The sequence below is a fragment of the Columba livia genome, chromosome 1 (genome assembly GCF_036013475.1).
Source record: "Columba livia isolate bColLiv1 breed racing homer chromosome 1, bColLiv1.pat.W.v2, whole genome shotgun sequence".
Classification (NCBI taxonomy): Eukaryota; Metazoa; Chordata; class Aves; order Columbiformes; family Columbidae; genus Columba; species Columba livia.
Window position 1 is genome coordinate 128,129,295 of NC_088602.1, and position 10,801 is coordinate 128,140,095.

Genomic DNA, 10,801 nt, shown 5'->3' on the forward strand with positions numbered 1-10,801 from the left:
CTGGACATTTTCCCTGGCATCCAAACACAGAGACGGTGCTATGAAGATCCTGTGTTATTGATAGGGTCACTGTGCTGTCAGCATCTCAAAATGTTCATTTGGTGTGGAGCACCAGCATCTTCGCCAGTAGGTCTCAGAGCCTTTCCTGTTCCTCTCAGGCTTTGTTGCAGTGCAGTGTCTGACGTCTCACAGGCAACCCTGGCAATTTGAAACATAAAGCAGGACAGCTACCCTCCGAAGCACTCAGCTGCTAACAGGAACTCTGCATGGGGAAGAGCTGTCTGTCAGACTCTCCGATCCCCAACCACCACCCCGCTCAGACCCAGATGCAGGAAAAGCAGTACAAAGCTCAGGTGGGTCACACCATCAGCACTGAGGAGGTTATTTCTTAGGACCACCAATGCCATCTCTGTGCTAAACCCAAGCTGGTAGGAAACACTTTTTCTTAAGATTATTTTTTATTTTATAAATTGGTGAAGACTGCCCCTTGCAAAGGGCTACAGAAGTCAACCCTAGGACAGAAATAGAAGTGGTGGAAAAGGCAGGCACAATCAGCTTCCTCCCATGTTTTGTAGTCCCTGGGAAGCTGCTCTCCCAGCTGAATTATGTTTTTGGTGCAAAGAGCCTACGGTTTTTGGGAGGGTAGTTTTTCTTAGTACTTTCAGACTGTGTGTCTAGAAAACGACATGAGGAAGGACAGCATGGAGGGAACAGAGCAGCACAAGGTCAGGTTTGAAGAAAGCAAAATGGAGAGTTGTATGTATGACAGGACCCTCCCAAACTTCAAAAATAGCTCAAGTGATGAGCCTGACCATCTCCTTTTGAAGCATTGATGTCATCCTGCCTGTGGCAATGATCTACTTATCTGATTGATGATATATTGCTCCTGGCAGTTACCCTGAAACAGTTAAAGTCAATAAATACCATTTCTAAATTAAGTATCCAGAGAATTTTCCTATTGCTTCTCCTATATTCAATTCTTCCATGTTCTAGCAAGTCACAGTGTCTCACACACCGGCTTTGCTCTCCCTTACCATTAGAAAGTACAAAGTACAGAATGACCCATGTCACCTTTTTATCCATCTTACCCTTTTACTTTCTAAATTTCTTGCTTGTACTATGTTTGAACTAAGATGGCATTTTTCCCATTGATTATAGCTATGAACCCTTTGGCTAGGTAATAAACTTCATGTAGCCAGCTGCCAGATCTCACGGGTATTTTGCTGTCCGTCACCGTGTTTTTCCTAGTTCCCCACATCACTTCCCTCCTCCAGAGGCAGGTCCTTTTGGAGCACCAAGTGTGTGTGTATTGGTGGTTCAGGTTATGCTCCAGATGTGCAAATAAGGCAACCAGGTTAAGAAGACAACCTCTGATTCCCAGGCCAACAATTACCTGTCTCAATGCATTCCAAAACCAAGCCAGCTTGTGGCAGTGCTGATCCTTTCTCTGCTTACAAATGATCACCAATAATTTCACCAAGTGCTAATGAGGCGTCCTTGCTATGGCTGCAGGAGTCTGTTGCACATCTCCCAGATTCAGGTCTCTGATAGCATTCCCACTGCCCCTCTTGCCCCTCCAGATCGGCAGCCTGCCGGGCACACTGTGATGCTTTTAGTGGCTGCACAGCAGCAACTGCTGTCCTTAAGACACAGCAGCATGTTTCCCCAACACTTTTTTTTAACCTCCCTTTCCCCTTTGAATAGTCCATACCCATAACCAGAGAGTCGAGCACTGCAATCATGCAAATTGTCCCACCGGGTTTTTTGTAATGCTAATTATATCAAATGCATGCTCATCAATGAGAACGTCTAATTCCCCTTGCTCATTATCTAGATGTCGCATGCTGATATAGAAGCATCTGAAAAAATCCATCTCCTCACCACACAGTGTTTGTGAACCCCTTGCCACCACCTTTGCAGCCCATGCCTTTGCCCCAGAGGCCCCAGGTGATTCTGGGCATCAGCATATGCACTAAATTGTCGCCAAAACCCACCACTCTTTTGCCCCTTCTTGCAAAGGTTCTCAGCTTGAGACTTTGGTGTTTGATTGGTAGAATTTCTTAGGTCTTGTATTTGTGACTGAAATCAGTAGAAGCGAGGCAAATAACTTAAATGTGCTATATAGCACTCTGAAAAGTGACATCCAGAGTAATTCAGAACGTACATTTTAGCTGCTAAGTTTCCTGCCTATAAAATAGTAATAATATCATATTGGCTTATGGGCCCCTTGTGAAAGAAGTTAATTCAAATTTATGAAGCTGTTGGATGTGGTAATGATAAATACTACAGAAAAGCATAAGAAGATCAGTAGCCCTGTTTGCAGAATGGAGTTCAGATATGTGCAGTAAACAGCTGATGGATTTGTATATGTCATGTGGAAGGAAAAAAAAAAAGCAAATAGCTACTTTTTATTCTCTTTCTGTGAGCCGTGTTCTTCCTACGCAGGGAACAAAGAAGGGACTTCGTGGAGAAAACAATCTGTCATTGTGTAACCAAGGACAACCGTGACACCTATACACCAGGAGCCCACAAGGAGAAAACCAAGTCTGGCATTTCTGAACCCAAAGTGCGGAGCTTCAAAACCTTTTTTTGGTGTGCCCTTTTAATTTATCGTAGGGCTCCCTAAATGTGCAAGTTCAGCATTTGCCAGGCTCTGAACAGGTAAAATTCTTACAGAAGACACTAGCCTGTCTTGCCCCATGAGGGCAAGATTCCTTTAAAATGCTTTTATTGTTGCTGCTTCTCTGTTCTTCATCTTGTAATGGGGTGTTGCTGTCCTGACAACAAAATTAACTCCCCTCTCCACCTTGCTGCTGCCGGGGAAGAAGCACTCACATCTTTACTTCCTTCTGTTTTACAGCTGCTTCTCTTTACTACCACTTTTTTTTTTTTTTAAATTTTTAAATTGCTTTTTTTCCCAAAGGCTGCGTGGGCTTGAGGAGGAGAGAGCAAGACACAGGGCCGTGCCCTGCTGCATGATAACGCAGGGCGATCAGCCCTGATGGCCGCAGTCCTGGGAACGAGCCTCCCGGGTGGAAGTGCCGGCCACGAACGCCCCGCGGACACGGGGTCCCACTCGTTCCCAGCCCGCCCGGGGTGGCCGGGGAGCTGAAGCCGCCGTGGACGCCGGGCTGGGCAGGGTGTGCCTGTCCCGGTGAGCCCCCGCCGGGCTGGGGCTCGACGGCCGCGTTCTCTTGGGTCGGCCCCGGTGCTTTGCCCTGGTGCAGCGGGGTGCGGCTGGGTCCCCGGGCCATCTCGGAGGGCGCTGAGATCCCCGTCCTTCCCCGAGGTCCCGGGGGTGGCGGTCCCTGCGGCGCGGTCCCGCGTCTGTCGTGTGCCGGGAGCCCCCCGCCGGCGAGACCCGCCGATACGGCCCCGAGGAGCAGCGCTACCGCCGCCGCCGGGGGCCGCTGTTGGCCGCGGAGAGACGGAGCCGGGTTGAGTGGCGGAGCGGGGAGCGCAGCGGAGCGGCGAGGGGCGGCAGCAGCCGCCCCCTCCGCCCAGCCCGGGACCGTCCTCCCGCCGGCAGCGGCCCCGGGGCGGGGGGTGCAACCCGCCCCGCCCGCCGGGCACCGGGGGGCCGTGTTCCCCTTTGTATCGACCACCGAACGCTCCGAGCGCGTCTGTGCTCGTGTGCGTGGTCTCTGAGGGACGTGTAGCTGCAATCATGGGTAAGTTGTTTTGGATTTGGAAATTCGTTTGTTGATTCAGACTGAAAAAAAAAACAACAAAAAACACCCAAATCAGAAAGCAAACAGTTATGTTGGTTGCAACAAAGTTTTTTTGTCACAAAATATTAATTTTGGTGAAAGCATCCCACTCATTTCAGCTAGTGCTGGCTACGTCTGGTTCTGTGTATCTTACCCACTATACAGGCACTCCTGGGTTCCTAGAGGGCAGAGAACAAGAGACTGAAACCCTGCAGGTATCCCTCTGAAGCTGGGACAAGCTCTTCCAGGTGTCACATCATGCTGAGGGTTTGGTCCGGGCACCCGAGTCCATTCCTGACACAGTGACAGTTTGCTTTATAGCCCAGTGATGTCTGTACTGTTTTTCTCAATCTCTTTCTCTCTCTCTCTTTTTTTTTTTCCTTTTTTTTTTTTTTTTTTTTTTTTTTTTTTTCCCTCCTGGAGTCAGGAAAGGTCTTTCATCATCACTTTGTGGTGAAAAGTTTGATCCTTTCCCTCTACCCTTTGCCCTCCTGTGGAAAAGTACTTTCTTGTTCCCTTGTATTTCAGAGACTGATGTGGAGAGTGACTGACTGTGCTTCAGGGGGTAGTATGTGCAGGGCAGGGAGGTTTTAGGTTTTACAGCTTGCATGGAAGACTACATCCCTGCGACCTTGTCACGGTTACTGTCTGAGTGAAATAGGTTAAAGCAGTGACAGCTATGTCTGGCGTTAGCACATCCATACTCCTGAATATCCTCGAACAAAATGAGCAGCATAGCAGGTTCTCTAGTGACATTGCACTATTTCTTATTATTTTTGGGACCCCTTAGAGACCACTGTCTCGCTATGCAAGCCAAACAAAAAATTATCCACAGCCAAAGATCTCCTTGAGTGTAAGAGCAGTGACAGCAGATGACATGAAAATGTGGGAAACTGCAAGGAAACCCTGAGATTATTTTGGTCAGCAGGGTGTACAGTGGTATCAGTGCAGCATCAGCCTGGCCTCTGCTGAGATTCTGTTAGCATTGCAGAGTACAAGAGTTTGAAAGAAAGGCTTCAAAAAGAACTAATGAAAAGCAAAGCTTAGCCTGACTGCTTTCAGCCATGGGATCAAGGCCTCCGGTGCAGCTGGAAGGCAGGGAGGGTATGCAAAGTGTGATCCAAGCGAGAACAGCTCCAAAAGGAAATGATAATGAAGAAGCTGGAAAAATGCTTGGGATATCAGATCAGCATCTAAACCATCAGGTCAGAGAATCATACAATTATTTAGGTTGGAAGGACCTCTGGAGGACATCTGTTTCCAGCGGAGGAGGGAGGTAACCTCTGAAGCCCAGAGCAGGCACAGCTTAAGTTGCTCAGAGCATTTGTAATACAAAATACATTTCCTTGGAGGGATACATCAAGCAGTGGGAGACATACAGCATACATACATCAAGCGGTGGAAGGAATATAAGCAGTAATAAAAACAATTTGAAGATTAAGTCTGGCTTGTTCTGGAACTTCTGAAACATCTTTTCAAATTGACTTAAAGAACCCAGAGCATCAGTATGTTTCTAGAAAATACAAAATACATTTAAGATCACAACTAACAGTCATAAGAACATGTTTCTACATTATCCAAATAAGGAACCAGTTTCAGAAGTGACTGGCATATCTGTTCTGGAAGTCAAAAGACTTGAAATCCTAATATATTTATACATTTTTGCAGATACCCTGTCTGATCCATATATTAACAGAATAAGTATTTTGTGCTCCTTTGCCATGTCTCTGACCTTTCACTTGTTTAGTCTTACTTGAAAAGAAGACATTTGTTTAATGTTCACATCTGCGGATGACACCAAGTGCAGGCAAGCAGCGTATGGTGTCCTTTACCCCTGACATACTTAGCAAGAATACTAATGCAAGAATTATTGCAATAGGAAGTAGAGGCTCAATTACACAGGTTGAAAAGGCTTTGCTGAGCTTACATTCCCATTTAACTTTCCTTTCTTGAATACCATTGCTTCAGGTAGCTTTTTCCTGTTGTTTTAAACACAGGCTTTAAAGCGGTTCCATTTTGTAGCAATCTTTATTGTTGGACACCATCATACCCTAGGACTTTCAGATTTGGTTGGTTTTTTGTTGTTGTTGTTTGTTTTATACATACTCATTAAACAGAAGCTATAAAGCAAGATAGGGTAAATGACTCATTTCACTGAGAGTCAGTACGTGCGTGTTCACTTCTTTATCACTGCATGATGGAATAAAAAAACCTCAGCCTAACAAAGGCAAAAACGCAGAAGACCTATCTAACACTGATTCTCTCTGGCAGACAGAGAGAACACCCCAAATCCCTTCCAGAATCCAAAGCAAGTGAGCTACACTAGGATCTTCAAAAATGAAACAATGCAAGCTGAAAAATACTGAAAATCCAAAGGAAAAATGCAACACCTCATGCCGGGCACACTATTGCCTTTATAACAATTAAGGAAAGCCTTCAGAAACCCAAAGTCAGGAACTTTTCTGCTGTGTGTAGCATGACCAGCAGCCCCCTTTATTGTTAAACTGTTGATGAGATTCATTAAGAGATCAGCTTTTCAGTTATTTATAGTTTTGTCAAAATATTTGAGCTAAAATTTCCTCTGCTGGAGGTGGAATATTTATAAAATGTTCCAGGTAAAAATAGTTCTGCTATTTTCAGGAATGAAACTATAAGAGAAGATGATTTTTTTTTTTTTTTTTGAGAAGTTCTGTGTTGTGTTTGGGGGGGGATACGGTAACTTTGGCAGAGGAGTAGCCTCTTCCGAAGGAGTGGCATCTGCCACCTGACATTTCATTCATGTTTGGCAAGCTTGCCAAGAAAAGATGGAGCCAGACTCTGCTTGTAGTAGCCATGAGAAAGCACAAGAGGCAACAGCCATGACTTACGACAAGGCAGCATTAGGAAAATCCTCTCCTCAGGGCATGTTTCAGCACTGGCGTGGGTGCCCTGAGACGCTGAGGCATCTCCATCCTTGGAGGTGCTCAGAAGACACCTAGACAAGGCCCTGAGGAACCTGAACTAGCTCAGGGTCCTGAGTGCATCCTCCCTGCTCAGCTTGGGGCCAGGTCACAGACCATGCAGCTGTGGGCTGCCTCTTCCTTCTGAGGATTTTGTGGAGAATTTCCAGAAAGCTCTGCTGGAGCTTAAGCCAGGGCTGACCTCCTGCCCCAGGAGCTGCTTTTAAGCTGGTGCTCTTGCCCTTGGCTCCTGCCTGAGCACTCTTGCCTGTGCCTGACCATGCATTGCATTAATCCAGATGCATTGGTAGACTTCCTGGCTTGACCTGAGACCTGTCTTGTCATGATGGACTTGTCTGGCAATCTCTGGACCTGTTGCTGATGCTGACTTCTTAGATTGACCTTGCACCTGCCTCATCACCACAGACTTGTCTGACTATCTGGATTCTCAGCTGAACTCAGCTGCCATTCCCATACTCACCTTGCTTGCCTTGCTCAGGGGATGTGGGATGGGGCCCTTGCTGGGGAAGGCCCTTCCTCCTCCTGCCTTGGTACCATGCCTGGCTCTCAGCTGCCCTTCTTTTAGGGAATGGCCAGCGCTTGCTGCCCCCAACAACCTGCTGTGAGCAGGGAGTTGGGGTAGAGACCTCCAGAGGTCCCCTCCCACCCAGATCTTTCTGTGAATCTGTGACAGTGCTCTAGCCAAGTTAAAAGAAAAGACAAAAAACAACTTACCTGGACAGGGAAGAAAACATAGCAGTGAAGACACTGAACTGATGCTCAGGTGTGTGGAATGTTAGGTCTGGGGAAGGGAGAAAGCACCAGAGGAGCAGGGACGAGGAAAGGGGTCTAGGAAAGAGAAAAGGGGAGGAAGATGTGGCAAAACACAGCAGTGCAGTTTCTGCAGTGTCACTCCACTACCTCATATATGCCAGAAAAAAAAAAGATAACATAAGACCCTAGCAGAAGGCATGCACACAGCTGTTTCCTCTCCAGCTGCACCATGCCACAAATGATTCACATTCACAGGGCAGTCCTGAATTTTCAAAACAGAAATACCTGCTGCCCCACACACTCTCCTTCTCCTCTCTCACTGAGTCTCTCACACACCATTAGATGTCCTTCATCTCCAGTCATATTTCAAGGCTGGTCTGCTGGTGATGCATGGGCTGAGAAATGGGACAGAGCTGGCTTGCCTAGGGCATCTGTCTCCCAGGGCAGACTGTGGCACAAGGATCTCTCTGTGGAGAGGCTCATAATCTTCCACAGATCTTCTCAAGGACCTGCTTCTACAGCCTCCTGTAGTAAATGAGGAGGTCTTCGAGGGAGACTGGAAAGATGAATTTTAAGCTCTGTGTCTCTTAAACTGTATTGCAACACAAAACCATGATGCATTGCAATACATTTATTCCTGCAGTAGTCATGAGGTAGGGACATGAAATAAGATTAATTGCTAATTCAGAAGCCTAAGAACCAGGACGTCCCTCTGAACAGCATTTCTTCTTACTATTCCTTCAACATTTTCCAAAAACCCCAAAGGTATGCCATAACGGACCCACTCTGGGATAGCCTGAGTCCTTCTGGAAGCCACAGTGAGGCTGTCTTGCTGCACGGGTGGAAAGACAACTCTTGGTCACTAGCAGGAGTGAAAATAACTGTGGATTCTGGAACTGTCTGTGTACAGCTGGATCTCTTGCTTCTGGGGAGATTTATAGGGCTTTCACATACAGTGCTGGCTGAAAAAGCATGTACAAATAGTGCAAGCAAATACATATCACCACAGCCTCATTCTGTGACATCATTTGTTTTTAACACTGAAAGTCACTCAGACCTGAAATCAATCACCCTATGGCCGAGCGACAAGAAAATACAAACCACTAATGTCAATGTAAGCTTCAGAAACGATGACGGTATTAGTATCCTTCTCTTTTTTTCTGGGGCCATTATAAATGCTGGGTGCATTTTTAGGTATACCAGTGTTTCCCAAGCCATTTTGCTTTAGGTAAATGTATAGCCACTGTGCTGCAAGTGTGTGTATACAGTTGCACAAGCACATTTGACATACCTACTAAAGACAGTTCTACTAAGATCAGTGATTTCTGTACAATTAGGAACCTGTTTTCTGCAAGAGCAGTGAACACACTCAGCTATTCTCCTTGACCCCAACAAGGACTGATAAATGCTTCAACCCTTTCAGAAAACTAAGACAAGCTGGACTTAAGACTCAAATTGAAGTACCTAGTTAAAAACAAGTAAACAAACAAACAATAAAGTCTCCCTCAGTCATTATTACTAAATTCCTTCTGTCAGCAGCAAGTACTATATCTGTGCTCTGATTATCCCCAGAACTGCTTCACGTTCCTGTGCAGCCAGGACGTGCTCAGGCAGAATGGACTCCTAGGAATCTGTGCCGACCAGACCTAGACATATCAGGTTTGTTTCAAGTCCTTATTTCCCACTATGTTTCCTGTATCAAAAGAGTCAGGTGGGACCATGTCACCAACATCTCTGTTTATTCAAAACAACCTTTCATCCTTCAGCTTTGTATCACCGTGTTCACCCACATATGTTCTGCTGTGGTCCCTCGAGCAGTTTGCTAAGTCACCCCGGGCTGTTTCACACAGTCTTGCTGTGATTATTGAAGGGATGACTCAGCAATGGCATAACCTCTCTATGGCTATATTTCCGAGTCCTCAATAGGCCCATTCAAAAATACTGCAGTAGAAAGTGATGGCAAAGGTTCATCAGGACGGATAAAATTTTTGGCTGGCAACTGTTTTACTTTTGAGACAGCATGGTCTCGGGTTGACTTATTCTCCACAACCTGATTCTTAAGAGTCCCTGTATCTGAGTCCCAGGTTTGTCCCCGCCGCAGTTTCTTAAAGGTGTTACGGAAACCCTCAGTACTGAAGTAGTAGATCAAGGGGTCCAGCGTGCAGTTCATGCTGGCCAACAGCATCGTTGTAATTAACACTTGGCGCACAGAGGTCTGTGTTTCTTGCTCAACCTCAATCACATGGGCCTTTATCAGCCCATAAACTGCCAGGGTAGTGTTGTAGGGCACAAAGCAGATGATGAAGATGACCAGATTGAACAAAAGCAGACGGATGGTTTTCTGCTGTCGCAGGGTCTTTGTCTGGCTGTCCTTGCAGAGCTCCTGAAAGATCTGAATTGAGCAGTATGTCACACAGCCGAGAGGCAGGAGAAACCCCAAGATTTCAGCCAAGACAACTAGGGGGAAGAGGTTATTCTGCCACATGTTGTCACTAAAGCTTTCAAAGCACAGATAAATGGTCTGGTTCTGTACCTCACAGTGGTTTTGCTTGTGGACTATGGCTGTGGGGATGGAGCCCATGAAGATCACAACCCAGACAATCAGGCAGAGAAGCTTGGCCACCTTGGGGCGTCGCAGATGCCTCCAGCGAAGTGGGTGGACAATGGCAACATAGCGATCCAGGTTGATGCACAGGAGGAAGAGGCAGCTACCATACATGTTAATCTGGAAGACGGAGCCAGAGACCTGGCACAGAGTGCTACCAAAGGGCCAGTGGTGGTTGGAATAGTAGTAGAGTCGCAGTGGCAGAGGGAGCGTGAAGGTGAGGTCGCTTATGGCCAGGTTGAACATGTAGATCATCACCACAGACTTCAGGCGCAGGTAGCGGATGAATATCCATAGGGCCATCACATTCAGTGTCAGACCTGTAATGAATATCAGGATGTATCCAGGCAGGAGGAGGTGGTGGTTGAAGCTGTAATCCTTGCATGTCTGAGACACATTGGAAGCTGACATGCCCAGCGAGGATCAGGGGAGGGTCTTGTTGAGATGGCTGAGCCTGCTCACAGGCTAAGGAGGCACAAAGAAAAGCACTGAGAGAAGTCATTCCCCTTTAAGAAGATAAGGGCTGGTCATTTCCTCATCTGCAGCTGGGTGGTAGATAGGCACATCTCTCTCTTGACTGGTGCTGCTTTGGATTGCTGGTCAGTGGTCATCTAGCATGAATGGTAATGTGGTCAGCTAGAGTCAGCTTCTGCCTCTAGTTCAGCAGTTGTTTCCAGTGGTTATGGGGTTGCTGATACAATGAAGCCTCATTGCCAGTTGTTGATTGTCAGTACAGTTCCTGGTCAGAGTGGAAGACCAAGACAGGAGAGTTT

At 46.7% G+C, this 10,801-nt stretch overlaps 1 protein-coding gene across 1 annotated transcript; it reads right to left on the reverse strand.

Moving 5' to 3' along the window:
- Positions 1-9,326: 9,326 nt before the first annotated feature.
- On the reverse strand, positions 9,327-10,439 carry LPAR5 (lysophosphatidic acid receptor 5). Its single transcript, XM_005506276.3, has one exon. The coding sequence runs from the start codon at positions 10,437-10,439 to the stop codon at positions 9,327-9,329; it is 1,113 nt and encodes a 370-aa protein (XP_005506333.1).
- Between the last annotated feature and the right edge of the window lie 362 nt (positions 10,440-10,801).

Excerpts from the sequence above, each read along its gene's own strand:
- LPAR5 (XM_005506276.3), bottom strand. The coding sequence starts at position 10,439 with ATGTCAGCTTCCAATGTGTCTCAGACATGCAAGGATTACAGCTTCAAC.